This window comes from Misgurnus anguillicaudatus, chromosome 16 (genome assembly GCF_027580225.2).
Source record: "Misgurnus anguillicaudatus chromosome 16, ASM2758022v2, whole genome shotgun sequence".
Classification (NCBI taxonomy): domain Eukaryota; kingdom Metazoa; phylum Chordata; class Actinopteri; order Cypriniformes; family Cobitidae; genus Misgurnus; species Misgurnus anguillicaudatus.
The window spans coordinates 31,512,484-31,537,436 of NC_073352.2; the positions used below are offsets into that span (position 1 = coordinate 31,512,484).

The 24,953-nt window shown below is 39.5% G+C and overlaps 1 protein-coding gene across 2 annotated transcripts; it reads left to right on the forward strand.

Moving 5' to 3' along the window:
- Positions 1–5: 5 nt before the first annotated feature.
- tcerg1a (transcription elongation regulator 1a (CA150)) lies at positions 6–24,934 on the forward strand. Of its 2 annotated transcripts, XM_055177991.2 has the most exons (21): positions 6–164; positions 765–966; positions 2,060–2,212; positions 3,774–4,065; positions 4,206–4,442; positions 5,275–5,337; positions 6,755–6,955; positions 7,340–7,449; positions 8,452–8,540; positions 8,735–8,898; positions 9,184–9,262; positions 10,380–10,512; positions 12,176–12,265; positions 12,881–12,999; positions 15,944–16,094; positions 18,610–18,774; positions 21,269–21,451; positions 21,626–21,805; positions 21,895–21,978; positions 22,076–22,176; positions 23,921–24,934. In XM_055177991.2, the coding sequence occupies exons 1-21, from the start codon at positions 118–120 to the stop codon at positions 24,120–24,122; spliced, it is 3,045 nt and encodes a 1,014-aa protein (XP_055033966.2). In that variant the 5' UTR covers positions 6–117; the 3' UTR covers positions 24,123–24,934. The 2 variants fall into 2 exon arrangements, with proteins under 2 accessions (XP_055033966.2, XP_055033967.2); XM_055177992.2 differs by lacking the exon at positions 5,275–5,337.
- Positions 24,935–24,953: the final 19 nt, after the last annotated feature.

The window sequence follows — 24,953 nt, forward strand, 5'->3', positions numbered from 1 at the left end:
CATAAAAATCTTAACTTACCTTTAGCAGAATTCTTGGCATAAAGTTACATTTACAAAAAGTTTTGTCAGCTTTGAACGACTCCAGACCGGAAATGGGACTTTTGTTGTTTTTCAGCGATGGCGGAGCACACAGAGACAGAAAGCATTGGCCTTGTCGCTACCAGGTGCGGATTTTAGGTTATATTTCAAATTTCGACTAAATCTAGTCAGCAGTTATAACTACACTTCGCTTATTTATTAATACTGCACTCGGCGGCTTTAACCAGTTTAATGGTTTCAGTGTTTTAAAGCCTCGACTGGTCGATCAGTTCTTTGACAATGTAAACACAATAACAGCATATGAGTGAACTGTTGACAATATTTTTATATCTTTCAGTCCAACTACTAGAAACTAACCCAAGATTTATATGCATGTATATGTATTTATGTAAGTTTTCATTAAATCAACAAATGGTTTAATGTGAGCATGATTCAAAAGAGTAAAACGAACTGTGTTTTGGCCTGTATTTGTGAAGCAGCTGTTGTGTTCATATAGTGTTTGGAACTAAATGTATAAATATAAAATATTAAACATTTTAATGCAAATACATAACTATACAAACACATTTTCCAGGTACACGTGAATAATCCTTCATTATCCACTGTTTAACATTGCTTACAATCCCCCTCTCCTCTTAAATTCTGTTTAATTCGGATTCCACACGTAAAGCTTTTTTTTACTGTTTATAGTTGGTTTTTAAAACAAAATATTTTTAACCCATCAGCATGGCTCAGCAGCCAGCACTACATTTCCCTGCCACTGCTCCTCCTCCTGCTAACCCAGCGTCCCGCAGACAGCCGTTACTGAGCACCCCCGTGCCTCCTTTTGCCATGATGAGGGGTCCTCCACCTGCTGCCCAACCCCCTTTTGGACGAATTCCTTTTGATCCCAGTGTGCCTCCGCCCATGGGTGCCCCACCTTTACAGGTATGAATGGTCATTTGTTCTTAACATTTTGGGGCAGTTTCCTGGACAGGGCTTATCAGAGTCTCAGATTAAAATGCATGTTGGAGCTGCTTTAATTACAAAACACCTTGTACTGACATATTTTAACATATATCAGTGCCATTGATTTGTCTCAAGATGCCCACCAGTATACAGAATTCCCACGGATCCTTGAAAATTTGTGAATCTGGGGGGAAAAAATTAAGGCCCTGGGAAGTTTTTGAAAATATACATACATAGATACAGGTCATTGAAAGTGCTTGAATCTATTTTATGCAAGAAGTTTTCTGGAAAAAATCCATATTATTCCCTGTGTAGGATAATATCATAAAAATTCTAGACTTTTAAAGCACACGTGCTAAACTGTTCGCTTTAAATGCTTATATCTTCTGTATGTGGATGTTGATTCATACCAAAATGCTTTTTTGCATAGTTATGTTTGACAGATGAAAACATCTCGGGTTGCGTATGTAACTGTGTTTCCCTGAGAAGGGAACGAGAAGCTGCGTCTCCCTTGCCATACTTCCTGCGTCCCTGTAACGGCGTCTTTGGCAATATTTTAGATAGCGATATACTTCCTGGCTCCCGCGTCACCCTGTCTTTGTAGTTAAGCCTCACCATTGGTTGAATTTGATATACACATTCAGACGCACTTACCCCTGGAGGCGTCCCCAAAGTGTCACCGCACCTCGAAAGGGAATTGTAACAATGTATCTTAAAAGGTAACACGATGTAACCTTGCTCTCACTTGAAATGTGTCCCCACATTTAGTCCTTGAATTTGAGTGTATTGGACCTGGAAAGTCCTTGAAAGGTCCTTGAATTTTAAGTTAACCAATGTGTGGGAACCCTGAGGATAGTTTTCTTGTAAAGTTCGTTTGTAAAAACCACTTAAATGACCTAAAAAACTAAGGCCTAGTCCTGGATTAATCTTAACCCTGTCCGGGAAACTGCCCCTTAATGTTAAAATAGTAAATTTTACAACTTTGTGCTAATTAATAAGCCAGGCATGAGTCTTGCCATAATGGTGTTTCATTGTAATTTTAGCATAATTGCTCTTGTTTTTTCTATTACAGAGAGCACAGTTCATGCCCCCACCAACGGGATCCATGCCACCTCCACCTGGCATGATTTTCCCACCAGGAATTCCCCCTGCAGCTTCTCCTGCTCCACCTTCTCTGTCATCTACAGAAGAGATCTGGGTGGAGAACAAGAGTCCAGAAGGAAAGGTATGACTATAAAAGCATGGTTTGCTCAAGGCATCTAACTTTACAAAGACGTCAGTTTATATAAAAAGGTGCATTACTATTTTTAAGTATTTTTTTGTTTGTTGTAAAATCAAAATTATGCAAAAAATCCACCTGATAGCTTTGAAGTGCCTAGTAGGAGCAGAACTATTTATAATTTATATTTTAGTGGGGGATTTTTATCAGGGTTTCCTGCAGCATATTTCAGTTAAGGCGGCCCCCCTAAGCTTGAAACCCTACCACCTTAACTAGCTCGTCCCATAAAAATATATATAACAAAATCGCTGCACAAAAGGCCGTCAAGTGCATCACACCGCATGCGGGGACGTGCACCGAATTGAGAAAGACGTGGTCCGGACCATCACTGTCAGGAGGATAACTAGCCAGTTGATAAAACATCTCGGAGAATAGCGCATATGCGCTTCACACCGTGAGCGTGCACGCGCACCACACGGCCGAAATGAGATAAAACGTGGTCCGTCATGTCTGGAGGATAGCCAGTTAATAAAACGCGTGTCTGTGAGAACTGTAAGTGGACTTAAGTTTTGGGTTTATTTAAGCCTGTTATTGTATTAGTCTATAGTTCTTCTAATTTTAAAGTAAGTTAGCTGGTGATTTTGTTGTTTGAGCAACATGCTAAGGTTTCACGTGCCCGTTGATTAGATATAATTGTTGAGCGCTCTTGCTCACTTTATTTATGTGCATCATTTACATGCTACAGTAGTTACACTCCTTTAAGATAATGTAATTAATAGCGGGAAATAATCGTTTTTTAAAATTTTTGCGCTATCTATCATCGTTCGACTTCATCACGCAGCTATTCCCATTAGAGGTATCTGTTAAAAACATTTAAATCCATTAATAATCTAGTATGTGTTCATTTTTTGTCATAGTTTCTTCAAAATTAAGTTTAATTTGAGTGTTTTAAAAATAAATATTTTATTTATTTATTTTATTAAAATATTTTAATTTTCATCATGACGCATACGCCCCGCCCCTTTGATTGCCACACCCTTGGCCCCGCCCAACCCTACCACCTTAACTAACAAAATTTCTGCGGGAAACCCTGTTTATACCAAAAAAATAAGCCAATAGTACAATTTTGGATATTAAATTAGTATGTAATACATTATATGTAAGTAATAATTGACGACAGGCCATTGAATGATAAGAAAATAATGCACACCAAAGGTGGTAATGCGGCACAACGCGAAGTAGGGTGTGTGTGCATTATTTTCAAATAATTCAAAGGAAGTTAATTATTCCTCTAATACCACGGTTACCACAAATATTGCTCTGGTGCCTATTTTTAAGACATTTGACAAGTTAGGTGTGCGGTTATCAAAAAATAATGCATACCCACGGAACATTTCTCAACCAATCAGAATAGAGCATTCAACAGACCTGTGGTATAAGATTGATTTATTTGAATTAATTGCAATGAATTATTGTTGGCAGACAGTGGGGCATGTCTGTGTTTTTTGCAGTTAATTGTGCTAAATGTTTCAGCAGTCTCTATACTGTGCACTCGTTCTTTATACAGGTGTATTACTATAACGCACGTACACGAGAGTCAGCTTGGACAAAACCTGAAGGCGTGAAGGTGATCCAGCAGGCAGAACTGGGTCCACTAATGCTGAGCCAGGCAGCGGCGGCGGCGGCAGCAGCAGCAGCGGGCGGGGGTAACACTGGACCCGGTTCATCACCCAGCATCCCAACTGCAACAAGCAGCAATGCAACCTCACACAGCTCTCAGACTCCTCCCACAGTCATGATCGCCACCTCCTCCCCCAGCATGACTTCAGCTTCGCCCCTCCTTCCGACACCTGCGACAGGTAGATTTCCAGAACCAATGTTTATATGGACAGTTTTCATGTTGTACATAGCATCATACCACCAACTCCTTATGCAGATGTTTGGCCATTCATGTGTAAAATAATTTTCATCATCCCTGTCTTTATTGTTTGACCCGTAGTCCCAGAAGTCGTGGAGATGTCGTCCGCTGTGACCACAACCCATTGTGCCATGCCAGCCCCATTAGCAGCTGTCAATCCCCCGACAGTGACGGTCGCCATGACAACAGGACCGCCACCCCTGTCGGTGGCATTGCCCCATACTGTGCCACAGTCTGCAGCTCCAATGCCAGGATTCCCTCCCGTCATGGTGCCTCCCTTCAGAGTGCCTCTGCCCGGGATGCCTATTCCACTGCCTGGTAAGTTTGACCTCTGAACCCCATTATTTATTCTTCTGCTGTACTAGCAGTCTTTGAATGCGACTGCCTTTCTCATCTCTGTTTCCTGGTCTGGTTAAAAATCCTTGTCTTTATCCTTGCTATTCAGAGCGTGTAGTTTGAAAAGAAAACCTGAAGGTGCCCATATTCTCCTTCTTTGCTTTTTGAATGACGAAGAACTTAACATTTTATGTAATCGTGTCAGTTAGGAGATTTATTAAGCAGGCTTCATTATGTTGAAATGATAAATGCACATCAGATATTTTATTCTTTTGCAAGACTGACGTTCTGTGTTCCATAGATGGCAGTAATCCGCCATTTTTATGTGCACTTGTTGCTAACAAGCGAACAAAAGCAAATGTGATTTTAACTTTGTATCACACCAAGCTGTTCTTAGATCAGTTAGCAGTGCAGGATTATCCTGAAGTTGTATTTTCTTCCTAATAAATCTGGTATTTGCTCTTTTTACACATAGATGCAGTAGATGACGTGTGCTGAGGCACTTTCACACATGCACCGATCCTTCCCAGCTTATTTATAGGTTTTGCTTAAACAGTACCCACTGTTGAAATTTTGGTAAATGAGCTCTGCTTATTTGCCAGTTTGAAATGTTGCAAGCTTTAACATTACCAGAGAAGTCACATACATGCAATTGCGACATTGCATTTGGTTATAATCCTGTAATGTATGATGATAATTGTTGTGAAATGAAATGCAGTTTTACTGCAATTTTACTGCATTTTAACGGGTTTCATGTGTGAAAGTGGCTTTGTCTCTTTTCCAACACTCTGTGCTTGCCTATACGCTCTTTCAGGTGTAGCAATGATGCAGATAGTAAGCTGTCCCTATGTAAAGACTATCTCTCCTACCAAAAACGGTAATTCCCTCCCCATTACGGCATGTTAGTAACTGTTGTGCATTTTTATGCTTTTTTGATACAATTATTTAAAAGGGGAGTCCCTCTGTTTCCACCATACAAATAAAAGATTACAGTGACTTAATCTGTTACTTTTAACTAAATCATATCAGCTTATCTGTTGTTTTGACTTAAAGGATTAGTCAATTTTCGACAAAAAAAATCCAGATAATTTACTCACCACCATGTCATCCAAAATTTTGATGTCTTTCTTTATTCAGTCGAGAATTATTTTTTTTTTCTTGAGGAAAACATTCCAGATTTTTCTCATTTTAATGGACCCCAATGGACCCCAACACTCAACAGTTCCAATGCAGTTCAAAATTGCAGCTTCAAAGGACTCTAAACAATCCCAAACGAGGCACAATGGTCCCATCCAGCGAAACGATTGTCATTTTTGACAAAAAAAAATATGCACTTTTAAACGACAACTTCTCGTCTATCTCCGGTCCTGTGGCGCGCCAGTGCGACCGTTCTGATGTCGAAAGGTCACGTGTTACATATATGAATAAACTAACACAAAGACATGAATAAGTATCATTGCACATACAACAACGTCGGAACGGTCCTCTTTCTCCACACTTGTAAACACTGGGGCGTTGTTTCGCATACGTCATCCGTGACCTCTTGACGTGATGACGTATTGCGTGAGGTCACGCTGGCGTGTCACAGGACCGGAGATAGACGAGAAGTTGTGGTTTAAAAGTGCATATTTTTAATTTTTCTTGTCAAAAATGACAAGCGTTTCGCTAGATAAGACCCTTATGCCTCGTTTGGGATCATTTAGAGTCATTTGAAACTGCAATTTTAAACTGCATTAAAACTGTTACGTGTTGAGGTCCATTAAAGTCCATTAAAATGAGAAAAATCTTGGAATGTTTTCCTAAAAAAACGTAATTTCTTCTCAACTGAACAAAGAAAGACATCAACATTTTGGATGACATGGTGATTTTTTTTTTTTTTTTTTAATGGACTAATCCTTTAATAATTTTGGTGTTAGAATAAGAAGGAAATTTAAAGTTTTAACAATTACAGAAAAGCTCTAGGCACTGATACCGTAGATCAGATTTACACTGGTGTTGTTTTAATTGTGTTCATCGTTTGTGTCTCTTATTTTTTTTATGATATTCTTGTGATATTGTGGTACTCTCATTGCATGCAGTGTTGTTGTATTATTTTCATAAGTTGACTTATTACTGTACTAAACCTAACTTTTTCTAGTAGTAGCAACTCAATCACTTTTTACTTTTCAAACGTATTCATTTAACTTTGCTTTATTTCGTTGCTAATATAAGAATGCAAATACATCTCTGTCATTCTGATTGCAGCAGAGATTCGTGTTTTAAACAGATTCTGGTTTTGTGTGTGTAATATCAAGGTATGCTCCCTGGCATGGCACCTCCCTTAGTTCCTATGATGCCCCATCAAATGACGTTGGCAGCCGGACACCCAGGGTTGCCCGGAGGTCTGGGCACATCTGACTGGACTGAGTTCAGAACCCCAGATGGAAAGTCCTACTATTACAACAAACACACACAGGAGACCACCTGGGAGAAGCCTGAGGAACTCAAAAAGACAGGTTAGAGAATAATGCCCCTTTTTCACCAAGGCAGTTTGAGTGCTGGTTCAATTCTTTCTCTTTCGACACCCAAAGCACCGTTTCTGAACCCGGAAAAGTGGTTCTTAATGGCACCAAAACATTGCTGATCTAGAATTAATAAAGAACCGATTGCATCAGGGGCTGGGGGCGGGGTTACTGTGAAATGATATTAGGAGGGTAGCTACATGCAAAGGCTAACGTTGTGCTGTCTAAATTATAAAATATGTTCTACCTGTAAATTTTTTTCTTGATTGCAGATGGAGGGATGTATGTGAAATGATCACCTTTCTTTAAACGCATGTATTTGAAAAACTGTTGGCATGAATGCACTTACAGACATTCATCTCCATGTCTCTATAACAGAAAAAGAGAACGAGAAGATCAAAGACCCAATGATGGACATGATCGATGCTGAAATCATGGACATGGAAGATGGAAGCCCAAAAATTGAACCTCCTAAAGAGCAGAAAGAGGTTATAACATGCCTAGTTTTATTTATTTTTTATTTTCAAGATGTAAATGGGTGATTCTCACGAAAACTTGGTTTTAAAAATGTCAAGCATGAAAATGTAAAAATTGCTTAAATTTACTTTTTTTCCCACCAGACATTGAAAAACAAAGTCTGGAGTAAATGGGAACATTAATTTAAAAACTTTTACTTATCATTTAACACTTTTTGTAACATAATTAAAAAAATGAGTCCTAAAAAATCTACCAAATTACCGCAACAGTCAGAAAACATCAACACTGACATATTTTCAAAATGACATGACAAACCTGAAAGAACATAATTTGGAGATTCTGCACATGCATTTAAAATCAAAGTATTATGCTTCTATTAATTAAATTAACATTTAATAAGCATCTGTTGCGGTAATGATAATCAAAATGTCGTGTAAGCATTCTGACAAGTCAATATTTCAAATTAACTGTAAAAAAATGATCTTACCTGGTAGCCATCTTGAAGTAACTGGTCCATGTGCTTGGTCACTCAAAATCAAACTTTATTAAAATTCTGTATGTGTGCTTAAACTGTTCTCAAAAAGTGTTGCGGAGGATGAGAACATCAGGCATGGACACATCATTTTCCTAATTTTTCTTCAATATTATTATACATGAATATTCAGTAAATATTTTTCCTGTCATCTAAAGTAGTCTAGCAAAACATCCATTTATTTTTTTTTCTTAATATTTTTGTGTTAATTTGATTAAATTACAACATAACGCATGTTCAAACACAGCCGGACACATTGCGGTAATGAGAATTTCAGCAGAAAATGAGATAAAATTTACAATTATAAATTCTTATGTTGAAATCACACATTGTGCAAGGTAGAACACAGTATTGTGTTAATTCTGATGCTTTTTAATGTTACTATATTACACATTTTAAAGCTAAAATCATTAGTGGTGTTTCAATGGTTTCGTGAGAATCACCCAAATAGGTTAAAACCTCATCTGTGTCTTATTCTTAGGAGCTGAAAGACATTGAGATGACTGACCAACAGAAAGCAGCGATAAAAGCAAAGCCTGTGGCAACAACCCCCATCCCTGGCACACCATGGTAGGCAACCATTCATACACTATTGGTGTAATAGTTATTTTGTTATAGGGACATCGATTAATCGTAGTGTACATCATTTACCACTGCAGTGTAAAGTTGATTGTGGAGACTTTTTGTGTTATTAATGATTAATAGACTTAAAGATAATCGATTAATAATGTGTACACAATAATGTATTTGAATGTGTATGATAGGTGTGTTGTGTGGACGGGCGACGAGCGAGTCTTTTATTATAACCCCACCACACGTCTATCCATGTGGGAGCGGCCGGAGGAGCTGTTGGGTCGTGCTGATGTCGATAAAGCCATTCAGGAACCACCACACAAAAAAGGCCTGGATAACAGCTACAGACAACTAGGTAAAGGACACTATTGCATACCCTCCCACTTTTTTATTGTGAAATACTTTTGTCATGGATCATATTAGGAATTTTGCTTGACACTTTATTGCATTGCATCTGTTTAGATGCTAGTTTATAGTTGATTTAGTTGTGCTGTACTACAGTAAGACTGTTGTATAACACTGCAGTCTAAAGAGGCTCAGTTTTGTTAACCTGTTTGTCAGCTGTTGATTTCTTTCAACAAGTCTGTACTAACTGTCCAAACCTTCTGTTGCATGTTTGTTTGTGTTTCCTGGGGCACAGTGTTGGCTAAAGAGGAGCCAGAGCCTGTTTTAGCTGAAAATATACCTGAGGATGAACCCAACAAGGCCAAGAGAAGAAAGTGAGCATTTGTTTATGTCGCAATGCCGTAATGCTAAACTGGAAAATCGATGACATACTTATAGTCTGTAATTCTAGTCATCGAGAGATTCACGTGGAAATTTGCATCATGGGAGGGGCTTCTGTTCATATAAATTTCGAAAAACGTACGCAATCATTATGAGGCCCATAGTTTTAAGTCATCCCAGGCTCGTACATGGCGATTGTACTTTGTGAAGAAACACTACACGTTTGCGCACTTAAGACCGAGGTATAGTTTTTTTTTTTTTTTTATGTACGCGAATGTACACGCATGGTAAAATGCACAACCTTACAAAGCACCCTTTATTTGACTCAGATGTTTGACTCATGCACAAACATTTTGTAAACTTTGTTGGAAAAGCGTTAATAAACTAAATAAAGCTGCACAAACACAGGCCGCAATTGATGGTTACTCGCGCATGCCTATAGACTGAATTAACACAAGCGCGTGACGTCACCGTTAACACAGTTTCGTCGTTATGTAGTTTGCACTGAGACAAAAAATGTGCACTTTGAAACCTATCATCATAAGTTTGCGATTTCAGGACCCCAAACGCTGTTGTTGTGTAAATGAAACCCTGTTTCTGTTAAAGGAACAGTATGTAGGATTGTGGCCAAAACTGGTATAGCAATCACAAAACTTGTGGCTAAAACTGGTACTGCAATCACACAACTGGTGGCCAATGCACAAAATGACAACATAAACATCAGATCCTGGCCGGACCACTGTTGTCAGTGATATAAGTATTTGAAATGAAAATGATTTCTTAATGTCTAGTGACATATCAGGGCCATTTTTTGATTAATTGATATCAATTTCTTACATACTGTTCCTTTAAAAACTTGTCGATGATATTAGATGAAAAGAAAAGACTTTCAAGTGTGCAGCAAGTTATTACATTTTAGACAAACGTTTTTTCCCTTTAAAATAATATTGTGCACTATTGAATCGTTCACAATAAGACCATACACGTAAATATTAATTTTAACATTTTTGTATTCATATCTAAAGAAGTGGCACTCAAAAACATGAAGTGAATTGACATCATCTCATACCTCTTGCTGATTGGTTGTTTGTGTTCAATTGCTTTCATTAGAATAGAGGAAAAGGATGTGGACACCGAAAAGGAGGCAGCCATGGAGGCGGAGCTAAAGGCAGCGCGCGAGAGAGCCGTGGTTCCTCAGGAGGCCCGGATGAATCAGTTTAAAGACATGCTGCTTGAACGAGGGGTAAAACACAAATATATAGACATATATGACTCAAAAAGAAAAAGTTTTGCTGCTTTATACTGGTATTTTCAGGGTTCCCACGGGTTCTTGAAATCCTTGAAAGTTTGTGAATATGGGGGGAAAATTCAAGGCCCTGGGAAGTTTTTGAAAATATACATACATAGATACAGGTCATTGAAAGTGCTTAAATCTATTTTATGCAAGACGTTTCCTGGGGAAAAATCCATATTATTCCCTGTGTAGTGTATAATAATATCATAAAAATTTTAGACTTTTTAAGCACACGTGCTAAACTGTTCGCTTTAAATGCTTATCTGTATGCGAATGTTAATTCATAGCAAAATGCTTTTTTGCATAATTGTGTTTGACACATGAAAACGTCTCAGGTATGTAACTGTTGTTTCCTGAAAAGGGAACGAGACGCTGTGTCTCCCTTGCCATACTTCCATACAACATAAACAAGCAGCTGTCGTGGTCCGCACGTAACTTCCGGTAAACTCCGCTAAAAATAAATAACAACAAAGTTCTTTAAACGTAGTTTATTTATATAACAAGCAAAAACAACAACACATAGATTACATAGGAAACCAAAACATTTGTTATTTTCGACGAGGCATTTTGTTCAAGAGATCAGTTTAGCAACTAGTCAGACCATTAAAAAAAACGAAACTGGGTGTAAAGTTCGGATCCAGACGTGTATCGCATCAGCGCATGTGCGTCCGATGAAACCGTCTATACTTAAATTCTGTTTAAAAAGCATCCCACAATGCATTTTAGGAAGTTAAGATCAAATAGTGGATATTTTGAAAATGCTAAAGTATAATAGAGTTTTTATTTAATATCTTTTGTCACTTTGTTATTCCTATACTGTATTGTGAAAGCATAAGTGTGTCCAAACTTTTATCACATTTCACACAAATCGACCTATTTATACATCTTAAAACATACAGCGGACAACAACCATGAGGTTCTGCTGGGTGTGAATAACACAGGGGGCGATTTCTTAATTTATTTCCAGGTCTGAAAGGTTAAACCCATCGTTTGCTTAAAGCTTTAGTCCTCATTAAAATACCCACCTGACATTTTCAGGTGATCAGAGGGACGCTAATCAGTAGAGTCTCACATCTAGATTTGATGTTTCGAATATGAAATATAAATAAACGCATATGTCGATTAGGTGACGGAGATCTCTTCAAGAGGTATCTGCCCTTTCCCTCCCCATCCTATGCCAAAGATAAAAGGCAAATTACAGTCAAAGGGTCTCTCTATCAAGGCAAGACCCGTTTCCCTCCTCTTCATCTTCGTCGTACGGCGGCACACGCGACCGTCTCTCCAGAAAAAGATCCGATGATCGTCCCTCGTATAATTACACCCCTCTCGTCGCTCCAATTAATGTGGTGGGAAACGAAAGAGATGGAGGCAGCGAAAAGCAAGCTGAGGACCACCTGTCGAGTGTGTGTCATTTATTAGGGACGGTGGGATTCAGGATGAAAAGCGCTGGGCTTACACACCCTGACTCTAGCACCGCGGGAAGGGAACAAGCTCAGAGGAGCCCACCTACCGAACGCTCTTCTCATTATAATGGCCCTAATTAAGAGAAAAGAGGGGGGTTGATATTGCTCCATTACTTATTTCTCATATCTGTTTCTTGTCTTTAACACAGGTCTCGGCGTTTTCTACCTGGGAGAAGGAGCTTCATAAGATAGTTTTTGATCCACGCTATCTGCTGCTGAATCCCAAAGAAAGGAAGCAGGTACATACAAACAAACACGCTTTATTTAGCTGTCCTGTTTTTTATTTGAATAAAAGGGGCCATGTAGGTCTGCTGCCCGCTTGAGTATTAGTTGTCACTCGAGCTGGTCATGCATATACCGATCCTTACATTTAGTGATATTATTTGTTAAAGTTAAAAAATTCACTTTAGCATTTGTGGGATCCCAATAAGCATCTGATGTTATGTAAAAATGCACAAGACGCATTTTAATTGTACATGTTTTTTATTAATACTTTTCAGTACTATTCAATTCTTGTCTTGCCATCTTGGATAAACAGTTTTTACAAAGCTCAGCGCAATGCATTCTGGGATTGGTTTGGCCCGAACAGGGTTATCCGCAAGGCAGCAAAATATGCCGTGTATTTGGAAGAGCCTGTGTCAAGCGTGTGCCGAAAATGTCTAAGTAGGTTGCTCACTATGGTTTGGAACAGAGTCCATGTTTATAAAGTGTATGTGTACTGTAGTTATATATTTAAACTCACCCACGTGAAAATGTCCAAAGAACAGCAGTATATACTTCACATCAGCCCACTGTGACCCACTCATCCCACAGCCCTGTTTTGTATCATCATGTGCCCGCTGTCTCCTCCGCAGGTGTTTGATCAGTACGTGAAGACTCGCGCTGAGGAGGAGCGTAAGGAGAAGAAGAATAAAATCATGCAGGTGAAAGATGACTTTAGGAAAATGATGGAGGAAGCTAAGCTCAATGTCAGGTAAATTATAAAATGTGTTAAGGCTGATTTATGCATCGGACGGGCTTGTTACTGGTTTAACCCACAGTATTGGCAAATAGACAGCAACTTAAACTTGTTAAAGCTCACATAACACACTGGAGTACCTATAGAGTAGTATTACCTGGTTTCCCGCAGACAATTTGTTAGTTAAGGTGGTAGGATTAGGGGGTGAGCGGTGCTGAGGGCGTGGCAATCAAAGGGGCTGGGCGTATGCGTCATGATGAAAATTAAAATATTTTAATAAAATAAATAAATAAAATATTTATTTTTAAAACACTCAAATAAAACTTAATATTGAAGAAACTATGACAAAACATGAACACATACTAGATTATGAATTAATTAAATGTTTTTACCTCTAAAGGGAATAGCTTTGTGATGAAGTGAAACTAAAGGGTTAATAAACACAAACTAAAGCAGATGTTGTAGAACGTCTGGCGAACGACGATAGATAGGGCAAAAATGGTAAAAACTGATTATTTCCCACTATTAATTGCATTATCTTAAAGGAGTGTAACTACTGTAGCATGTAAATAATGCACATAAATAAAGTGAGCAAGAGCGCTCAACAATTATATCGAATAGTATAAGGGCCGATTCACACCGGCTGCGTGGCGTATCTGTTGCATGTCAGTTGCGTGGCGGCTGCGTCGCGTTTTCTGTGTCTGTACATACCAGAATCATGCCTGACGCAGCGCTGACGCGCTGCTGTTGCCAGTGTTGTAGTCGAGTCACCAACTGTCGAGTCCGAGTCGAGTCTCGAGTCCCAGTGTTCGAGTCCAAGTCCGAGTCACCAAAGAAGAGTCCGAGTCGAGTCCAAGTCGAGTCACCATTACCAGAGTTCGAGTCCGAGTCGAGTCTCAAGTCCCCAGTGTTCGAGTCCGAGTCGAGTCTCAAGTCCTGTATTCGAGTCTGAGAGTGCCTATATGTCTCCACTTTGGGACCTTCAAAAAACTGATCAAATGTATTAAAAAGGTTCTACATTAAACAAAAATGACACCACTGTCACGATTCCAAAGGGAGTTTATTTACTGATTTGACATACACTTTGGAACACACTTTGTAACTTTACGAAGCCATCAAAAGCATGTGTGTACTTCCATTGTTGTAAACTTGTGATTGAGAACTAGCGTAGAAAATTTACAAATTTAATTTGTAATCATGCTGCATTTTGTTTTTTGAGGAAATAAGAACAAACAACTGAGTTGGCATTGAAGTCTATTAAGAAAACATCCTGAAATGATTTTCTTAAAAAAAAAAACAATTTATTTTCCATAGTAGGAGTCATTTTTTGGACCCAACATCAAATAGGAAAATTCAACTGCAGTAGCCACCGTTCAACCTGAAGAGGGCAGCACTCAGACGTTTTTACACCATATATTGTAGTATTGAAACACTTTATATCCAAACGTACATCAAAATCAATGAACAGCACTAATAAACCATCATTCTTACAGATCAGTAACTAAATAAACTTGGATTAGGGTTTAGTTACTCTTTTTAAGTTATCAACAGACAAAAAATGCTGTAATCTGAACCAGACATACATTAACCCTAGCTTCTTCTGTTTGTTATATATGCATTAGTCAGTAATATTTTTAAAAAAAAGCTAACGTTAGGCAATGGAAAGCATTTTACTTACTTTTCTGGGTGCATCCGTGACAGGTGTCTGTTAAAGTTTGAGGTTGTCGCAGTCTTTTACCTACACACACAACATTTAGTGCTGCTATTTCCAGCATTAGAAGCAAAATTCGCGTAGGCGAACTTCACGATCCGGGGCACGTCTTTCTGCATTTTACAAATGTGAACATTTAGCCCGCGAATCATGCATCATGCATTGCACGAGCGTAAAAGTGAGTGACGTCAGTGAGTGTGTTGTCAAGCAAAGAGAGCGAGAGGTAGCAGTGTCTGTGAAGGGAGATTGCGACCGGTCTTGGGCACGAAACAGGAAAAGTGTAACACCTTATATAATTTTTTATAACATATTTAGTCAAAAACAAAGTGATGAATGCTCAAGTCCGATTGTATATATCCTCGAGTCCGAGTCCAAGTACGAGTCATCAATCCGCGAGTCCAAGTCGAGTCACAAGTCCAGAGAATGGATTCTCGAGTCGGACTCGAGTCCAAAGAATAGTGACTCGAGTCGGACTCGAGTCAGAGTCCAGGACTCGAGTACTCCATCACTGGCTGTTGCTATAGGTCACATATATTTTGCCTGGAAACGCTTCCAAGACGCTTGCGTGTGGTGTGAAAAATAGGCGTCGGTCCTATTCCTAGCATGCACGCGTTTTCGGCGCGGCCCGAGCCGCGCCTGAGACGTGCGTGTCATGCAGGCGGTGTGAACTGTCAAACCTGCTAACATGGGAGCCTAAATAAAAATGGACACGCCACGCAGCTGAGACGCACACGCCATGCAGCCGGTGTGAATCGGCCCTAACGGTATAACTGTGAATTCACACCAGCCGCAGTAGAGGCGGCAAAAACGCACTATTCGCGCGTAGTTGGGCTCTTGAACATTTTGACACCATTCACGCGTACCGTGCCGCAGAATGCCGATTCGCGTCTTTGCATTGACTGGTGCGAATGCCGCATAAGATACACTTGGCGGGTATTTAGTAAAGTCCCGACTGATTGGTCTAATTTGGACAATCTAAGCATACAACAAACAAATGATGGACACGTAAAAAAATTAAGTTATTGCAACTCACAGCGATATGAATACCGCATATACTGTAATCACGGCAGCGATAATATTCAATATATCATGCATCCCTAGAGTAAATTATCAGGATTTTTTTTTATAAAAGTGGAATATTCTTTTAACGTTGCTTGTCTGTTTCATTTCAATGATGTGTGTTATGTGCAAATAAAAAAAATTCTTAAATCACCTACAAACAAACACCTTCTCATTTTGTCCTAACAGAACAACATTTAGTGAGTTTGCTGCTAAACATGCAAGGGATTCACGCTTTAAGGGCGTCGAGAAGATGAAAGACCGAGAAGCTATTTTTTTCGAATTTATGACGGCCCTCCGAAAGAAGGAGAAAGACAACTCAAAGAATCGTGGAGACAAGGTAAGAAAACAAAAATTTAATTTTGTTAACCAGAAGCTCAGGTCTCAACCGTTTCTTTCCCTTTTTTGCCACAAATACAATAAATGGCAACATATTATTGTGTTTTTACCACGCTACCATATTTAAAGGTCCACGTTTTGGCGGCATCTTGTGGTAAAAATGTGAATTGCAACCAACGGCTCAGTCCACAGCTCACCCCTCATTTTCAAAAGGCATAGTAAAGCTACAGTAGCCACCACAAGACAAACACGTCGTCGTCTGAGACAACGTAGTGACAAAACGTGCTCTAAAGAAAAGTTTTGTCCATTTAGGGCTACTTAAAAAACATGGTGGCACGAAATAGTGACTTCCTCCGGGGTATGTAGATAAAAACGTCTTAAGGGGATCGCACACTGGCCGCACAGCTCAGTGACGCACCGTTCTAAAAAAATTTAACACATTGTTTTCTATGAGTGTACGCACACCGGCGCCGACAGGGGGCGCCTGTCCGCGCCGCCCAGCTGTGACTCAGGAAGTTGTTCAAATCCCTGTCGCGCCACAGAGCCCCACTCACATAGTTTAACATTAAATAACAGCATATGTGTCCCACATCATTAATGATTAACATTGGCTGCTAACGTATATTTTACATTTTGAATTAGACGCTATCTGACGAAGCTCGCGCTATTTAATGTGCACTTCCGGTTTACAATACTTCCGAGTTCTCCTAGGCACGACGTGGCGTGGCGCTGAGCTGCACGGCCAGTGTGCGATCCCCTTTATTCTAAGGTAATAAAAATAATACAGTTCATTATGTAAGGTCTTTATGCACCACTGATATAGTTATGCAGATTATATTGCTTTTATTTTTAAAAGTTACACATTGTACCTTTAATTCAAAATAATAGTGTTAGCTAAATCACAGAAATTGAAAAGGTTAGTTTTGTTACTGTATGTTCACACCAGCTGCGGTAGAGGCGGCAAAAACGCGCTTTTCGGCGTAGTTGGGCGCTTGAACATTTTAAGTTTACTTGCTTCATTCGCGCATGAAAGCCACGCGTGAAATTCTAGTCATTCGAGACTTTCACGCGGAAATTGGCGTTTTGGGAGGGGCTTCTGCAACTCCGCACGCTCCCTGTAATCACGTCACTACTACAGCAAGCTCCTGATTGGTTAACGTGCCATTCGCACCGCATCACTCGCGCTTGCCACCTCGGCCGTGTCTGGTGTGAATGCCACATTAGTAGATTTATGTCTAAGAGCATAAGACAAACGTAAATTATTTAAAATATATGACAACCGCAGCACTCACCCTTAACTCTCTCACGCTGCTTGTGCGTCATTGAACAGCTCTTATTGTTGAGCTCTGGTCCACCTTTAGCTCAGATGTCAGTCTTATTCAACTTTCCAGAAGCAGGCCTTTATTTACCTGACATTTAGTACAACAGAAACACAAAAAACCTCTAGACCACCCACTTAGTCATCACATGCATGTCTTTTGTTTACTTTGACACTGTTTTGCAGATGTGTTTTTTATGCAATGCATATTTGCGCAGTCGAATACACAAACAGTGCCTTTGAGAGAGCGAGGGAGAGTCTGTAAGTTGCTCATGACTTGTAATGTGTCCACACATACAGTGTCTCAATGGCTGAGGTTAAGTCTGGGCTGATTGCCTTTGGCAGCTAAAGGTCAGGCATCAAACATTAATGCCAGTGAAATGTCACCTGTGCGGGGGGAGCCATAGGTTAGGAGGGAGTGTTCACCAGGTGGGGTTCACCAGAGGATGCCCATCTAATTCCACGATTGTCAAGCTATATTAACCTTGATTAGGTGTTGTTTTAGTGGCTTTTCAAGCTTTTGCTTTGGCCAAGGGTGTTACTGACTGATTAACTACTGGCTTTGGGAAAAACACTGACTGAGGCGGCATAACACAGGATCCTTTAGAGCAGTGGTTCTCAACCTTTGCATCTTACGGCCCACCCAAACACTATTTAAAACAGTCAGAGGACCACCTTTCCAAACATGAGAGAATTAACTAGAGATCGACCGATACTGATTTTTTTTTAAACCGATACCAAATATTTGGGTGCTTATGTGCCCAATAACCGATAAGCTGAACCGATTTTTTGTATTTTTTCTACTATGGAAGTCACTGGGTGCTGTCAACAGGATTTTCCAGATATTCAAGTACCCTAGACTTGGAGAAATTGAATGCTTCTCTAGACTAAATTTACAATGATATTATTAGATATTTCAAATATCATTACCCCCAAAACAAGGACATTCCTCCACTAACATGTTTGTAAAGGAATAGTTCACGCAAAAATTACAATTCTGTCATTATTTACTCACTCTCATGTTTTTACAAACCTGTATAAATGTCTTTGTTCTGATGAACACGAAGGAAGATATTTTGAGGGATGTTTGTAACCAAAACGATCAGAAGCCCCATTCACTTCCATAGTTGGAAAGAAGAATACCATGGAAGTCAATTCTATGGTGCTTAATCAGGTAATGTTGTGCTATTTTGCTCAGGTCAAGCAGGACTTCTTTGAACTGCTGTCAGATTATCATGTGGATGGCCAGCAGCGCTGGAGCAAAGTGAAGGAGAAGATGGAAACGGACCCTCGCTACAAAGCCGTGGAGACCTCAGCAGTCCGGGAGGAACTTTTCAAGAACTACGTAGAGCGCCTGGCCAAGGTTTATGAAGCAGCCACGCTTAACACTATATTTTTAAAACAATGCGGTGCTGTTTATAGACTGAACCCAGAAGAGTATATAAAAGCTCCTAATGAAATAAGAACAAGCTGAGAAATGTGTTACATCAAGTTACATTTATGCTTTTGGCAGACGCTTTTATCCAAAGTGACTTACAATGTATAAAGTTTTATACATTTTTTTTATCAGTATGTGTGTTTCCTGGGATTCGAACCCATGACCTTTGCATTGCTAACTCGGTGCTATACCAATTGAGCTACAGGAACGTGCAAGAAGATTAATACTGTGAGAGAATAGGTAAAAGATGAACGCATGATGACAAACACTTGTTTATGGTTAAGGTAGACTTGCATTTACATATCTGACAGATTTTATTGAAGGAATACTCCACTTTTTTAAAAATAAATCGGATAATTTACTCACGCCCATCATGTCATCCAAGATGTTTATGTCTTTCTTTGTTTGAAATTGCATTTTTTTGAGGAAAACATTCCAGGATTTTTCTCCATATGGACTTTAGTGGACCTCGACAGTTTGCAGTTTCGGTGCAGCTTCAAAGGACTCTAGATGGGCCTAACCAGGGCACGAGGGTCTTATCTAGTCAAACGATTTTCGGCAAAAAACGAAGTACTTTTTAACCAAAATTTCTCTTCTTGCACTGGCCAGTTGATGCGCCAGCGAGACCTTGCGTATTACTTTGTGATCACACCAGATGTGGAAGAGGCGGCAAAAACGCGCTATTCGCGTGTAGTTGGATTTTTTAGTTTACTCGCTTCATTCGCTCGTGAAATTCTAGTCATTCGAGACATTCACACGTAAATTTGCGTCAGGGGAGGGGCTTATATAGCTTAAATTGAGTAAAATTACCGATTGTTCGACCTCCACATTCACTTTCTTCCAAACAAGATCCTTTTAATTCCTGTAAAAGTACAAAGATGTCTTGAATATCGATGATGATTGTCCTCCATTGTTGTTTTGTTTTTCTGCCTCCGCTCGCTTCCTTTAATTACGTCACTGCTAGAGCAAAGTTCAGAAAGGTCGTGACGTATGCGAAACTACCGCTCCAGTGTTTATAAGTGTGGAGAAAGAGGACAGATCCTACATGTTGTATGTGGAATGATACTAATTAATGTCTTTGTGTTAGTTTATTGTTTAAAATGTTCCGCATGTGTGCGTTTTTACATATGTAATGCATGTACTTTCGGCCTGATTACGTAATACGTAAGGTCATACTGGTGCATCAAACGGCTACTGCAAGAGGACTTGTGGTTTAGAAGTACATTTTTATAGTTTTTTATTAAAAATGATGATCGTTTCGCTAGATAGGACACTTATGCCTCGGTTGTAATCGTTTGGAGCCATTGAAACTGTAAACTGTTAAGGTCCACTTAAAGGAATAGTCTACTCATTTTCAATATTAAAATATGTTATTACCTTAACTAAGAATTGTTGATACATACCTCTATCATCTGTGTGCGTGCACGTAAGCGCTGGAGCGCGCTGCAACGCTTCGATAGCATTTAGCTTAGCCCCATTCATTCAATGGTACCATTTAGAGATAAAGTTAGAAGTGACCAAACACATCAACGTTTTTCCTATTTAAGACGAGTAGTTATACGAGCAAGTTTGGTGGTACAAAATAAAACGTAGCGCTTTTCTAAGCGGATTTAAAAGAGGAACTATATTTTATGGCGTAATAGCACTTTTGGGAGTACTTCGACTCGGCGCAGGAACACCCTCCCTCTCCCATTATGAGAGGGAGAAGGGGAGCGGACTTTTCAGGCGAGTCGAAGTACTCCCAAAAGTGCTATTACGCCATAAAATATAGTTCCTCTTTTAAATCCGCTTAGAAAAGCGCTACGTGTTATTTTGTACCACCAAACTTGCTCGTATAACTACTCGTCTTAAATAGGAAAAACGTTGATGTGTTTGGTCACTTCTAACTTTATCTCTAAATGGTACCATTGAATGAATGGGGCTAAGCTAAATGCTATCGAAGCGTCGCAGCGCGCTCCAGCGCTTACGTGCACGCACACAGATGATAGAGGGATGTATCAACAATTCTTAGTTAAGGTAATAACATATTTTAATATTGAAAATGAGTAGACTATTCCTTTAAGTCCACTATATGGAGAAAAATGCTGGAATGTTTTTCGAAAAAAAAAAAAACGTATTTTCTTTTAGACTGAACATCTTGGATGACATGGGGGTGAGTAAATCATCAGGATTTTTTATAAAAGTTGAGTAATCCTTTAACTTAAATTTACATTTATACATGATAGATGCTTTTATCCAATGCAACAGTGCATTCAAGGTTTACAATTTTTATTAGCAGGTTTGTTCCCTAAGATTCGAACCCACAACCATTGCACTACTAATGTTTTATCTGTTCATTGCTTGTGTCATGCTTTACCGATTAATTGTGTTGTATTTTGTGGTGAATTTTTTCTGAGATCTGATTTTGATATCCCTACAGAACCCAAACTCAGACAAAGAAAAGGACCTTGAGAAGCAGGCCCGGATCGAGGCCAGCCTTAGGGAGAGAGAGCGGGCGGTGCAGAGATTTCGCTCAGAACAGACCAAAGAGATCGATCGGGAGCGCGAGCAGCACAAAAGAGAGGAGGCCATCCAGCATTTTAAAGCACTCCTGTCGGACATGGTAAATGACACAAAGTTATGTTATGGTTTTATTTCCTTACCTACATACTTAAAATTACACAAATGGATTAAATGTTCAAAAATTGTCTTTCATCAGTGTTGTACATGTTTCTTATCCAGTTATGAATACCATAAATATAGTGTGTGATTTTAGAGTGTATTGTGAATGTGACAGGTCAAGTCACCTGATGCCAACTGGTCGGAGACGCGTCGGACGCTGAGGAAGGACCACCGCTGGGAGTCTTCCTCCCTCTTGGAGCGAGAGGAGAAAGAAAGGCTCTTCAATGAGCACATCGAGGCCCTCGCCAAGAAGAAAAAGGAGCATTTTCGCCAACTCTTGGACGAGACGATCTCGGTATGCAGCGGTTTCATACTGTTCATACACATGCAACGTGATTTAACGTATCTCCTTCGTCTTTAACTGACTTTCATCCTCTACATCAGATCACTTTAATGTCAACATGGAAAGAAGTAAAGAAGATCATTAAAGAAGATCCGAGATGCATTAAGTTCTCAAGCAGTGACAGGGTAAGATGTCTACCTTTGATAAAAGTTTTTCAAAAATGTAATAATAATGTCTTTATTACAATCGTGAACATAATAATGCTCTTGGCCATCACTATAGAAACGACAGAGAGAGTTTGATGACTACATTAAAGACAAGTACATCACAGCCAAAGCAGACTTCAGAACACTCCTGAAAGAGACCAAGTTCATCACCTACAAGTAAGTCTCTTTAAATCATCCATCTGTGACTATTAAGTTCAGGATTATTAAAAAAAAATAATTGAGCTGTTGGGTTGGATCTTAGTCCACTTACATACAAAAAAGGTAAACAAAAAAGATTGATTCATGAGATCAGCAAATTTATCGAGTACCGATCGAGTCATTTAATGCCATTATTGGCCGATCTGCTGCCGATCGATCCCTAGTCTGCAAAATACACAGCATAAAAGCTGACCAATCAGGTAGTGTCCTTTTCCTTATGCCTTTTAGGTTTTGTTCCATTTTAACTTTTTCCAGTTATCTCGTCAATTAAGAAAAAAATGCTTCCCTGGCGATTTTGCAGGGAAGAAAAGATTTTTACACCAATCCATATTTCCACTATTATGCAGCAGGTGGCGCATTTACCCACCTTATAAAACACTGTAGTATATACCGATCCAAAAGCAGTATAGTTTGTTTTGACCATTGCTCTGAATCTGATCTCTACCGAGCCCCTAAGGTGACATTGAAGTAAAAAAATCTAAAGTTTAGTTTCATGTGCTCACGTGAAACTTTTATGTGCTCACGTGAAACTTTCATGTGCTCACTCGAAACCTTCATGTTCAGATTTTTTTTTTTAAGTTTAGTTTCGCGTGAAACTTTCGAGCGCGTGAAACTAAACACGGTAGTTTCACATGTGCACGTGATAGTTTCAGTGTGCGTGCAAAAGTTTCACGTGAGCACGCGATAGTTTCACGTGCGCACACGAAACTAAACTTTATTTAATTTTTGCTCCATGTCCCCTTAAGCTGGATTTCCCGGAGCGGCTGCAAATCGGCTCCACTGCGTTATGGCTACGCCGTCCGCCAATATCCACCAGTTCCGTATTTGTTGCAGAGCGGCTGCGTGTTGAAGTGATGAGGACCCATGAGGTCTCGCAAATTCACGTGATGATCGCGCAATATCTAGTTCTGTCTCCACCCATTATGACGTTGAATTATGACGTTTTTACAAACCAGCCCAGATCACGCAGATCACAAGATCTCACGAATTCAGGTATGATCACGCGATATAGTCATGGCTCCGCCTTACGGAGCTATCCGGCAAAAATAGAAGCTCTGCGTATTTGTTCCGGAGGGCTGCAGATGGCCGGAGCTGTGATGGATTCGGAACGCAGTCAGTTGAAATACACACATTTACTTGAATGGAAACCAATTGATTCCGCCGCCATTCCGCAGGGGATCCACAGCTGTTCTGCGGTCGGTGGAAATCCGGCGTTAGGGGCTCTAACATAAGTCCTTTACAAAAATGCAATTATCTCAGCTTTTTTGTTCAAAATTTTTTATTTTTAAAATGATAAAAAGAGAACAAATGAAGATTAGATGAAATGTTTGTTTGTTTAAATGCAGAGGGTCTGTTTTTTATTGAGATATTGTATGTTTATATATTTAAAAAATAAAAAATTCTGAAAGGCTTTAAAAAATTGTGAAAATCATAAAATTAAATTCTGGCACTGGCAGGCAACTTAAAAAAAATGGTGGCGGGTAAAGAGTTAATAAAGCCAGTGTGAATGCAAAGTGAACAGGACTTACTTTTTTTGGTCCAGACCAAAAGAACAACGCCCTTAGTGTTAGATGTTTGTCAGCATCCCTATTGCTTAGTATGAGCAGTAGCATAGATTGGCATAAAACTACTACTTTTTTTTAATAAATTTTTTTTTATTATTATGTCTGACTAATTTTATGTGTTGTTTTCTTGTCGCTAGATCTCGTAAGTTGATGCACGAGTCCGAGCAGCACTTGTCGGACCTTGAGAAAATCTTGCAAAAAGATAAAAGATATCTGGTCCTGGAGTGCGTGCCAGACGAAAGACACAAACTCCTCATGTCATATGTGGAAGAGCTGGACCGCAGGGGACCGCCTCCCCCTCCCACCGCCTTTGAACCTGCTCGACGCTCCACTAAGTGATAACGCGCACCTCCCAGATATTTTCCTCATTCCTTGGCACCCCAACACCGATAGACTCCCAGTATAGATCACTACAGCCCAAAAGGTCTACAAGTCAGACCTCTGGAAGTCTAGGGCGAGGTGGGTTGTATACCTCAGAGCGGTTGTACGAGTGGGATAAACTGATATCAGTACTCATTTATGATTCATACAGAATCTGGCCCAGAAATTGACATGCTTCATGTAAGACACCTAGCATCAAATTTATGGGATAACCTACCAAACAAGATGAACTTAAGACACTAGATAAGTATTTGGATCAAATTTAGAGGGGTTTTCGTAGGATTCAGGTCATCTATACCAAAAGCCAGAGAGTATTAAAGACACACTTTATCCATTATCCATCCAGTCTTGTGTTTGGTTGATATCCTAAAGGATATCAGTCACCTGTTTTAATTCATTTATCTCAAAATCCATCTTTTGTCTCCCACTTCTCCCAACTGTTTAAAAAACTGTGATTTGTTAAAACTGGGAGAACGTCTCAGTTTCTGGAACATTTATTTGGTGGCTGCCGTCACCCACAGATATTCAAGAATTAGCCTCTGTGTGCATTTGTTATTTTAACAGACTGTTTGGTCATGTTTCTAGATGATGAATATGTATGGATCTATTCATTAGTTTGTTTACATTGTGTAATGACCGCACTGGCAGTTGACCATGTCAGCAAGTCGTACGGTTTAATTTAACTGTTCAGATGTTTCTTACAAAAATCTTGTTTCTTGGACTTGTTTTATGTACAGCTGAACTTGAATAAAAGCAACCCATTTTTTAAACTTGTGTGCCAATATTTAT

Bases quoted from the DNA above. Each gene is read 5' to 3' on its own strand.
- tcerg1a (XM_055177991.2), top strand. From the start codon at position 118: ATGGCGGAGCACACAGAGACAGAAAGCATTGGCCTTGTCGCTACCAG. The intron at 7,450-8,451 runs GTTATAACATGC...TCTTATTCTTAG, and splicing joins CTCCTAAAGAGCAGAAAGAG to GAGCTGAAAGACATTGAGAT. The intron at 21,452-21,625 runs GTAAATGACACA...TGAATGTGACAG, and splicing joins AAGCACTCCTGTCGGACATG to GTCAAGTCACCTGATGCCAA.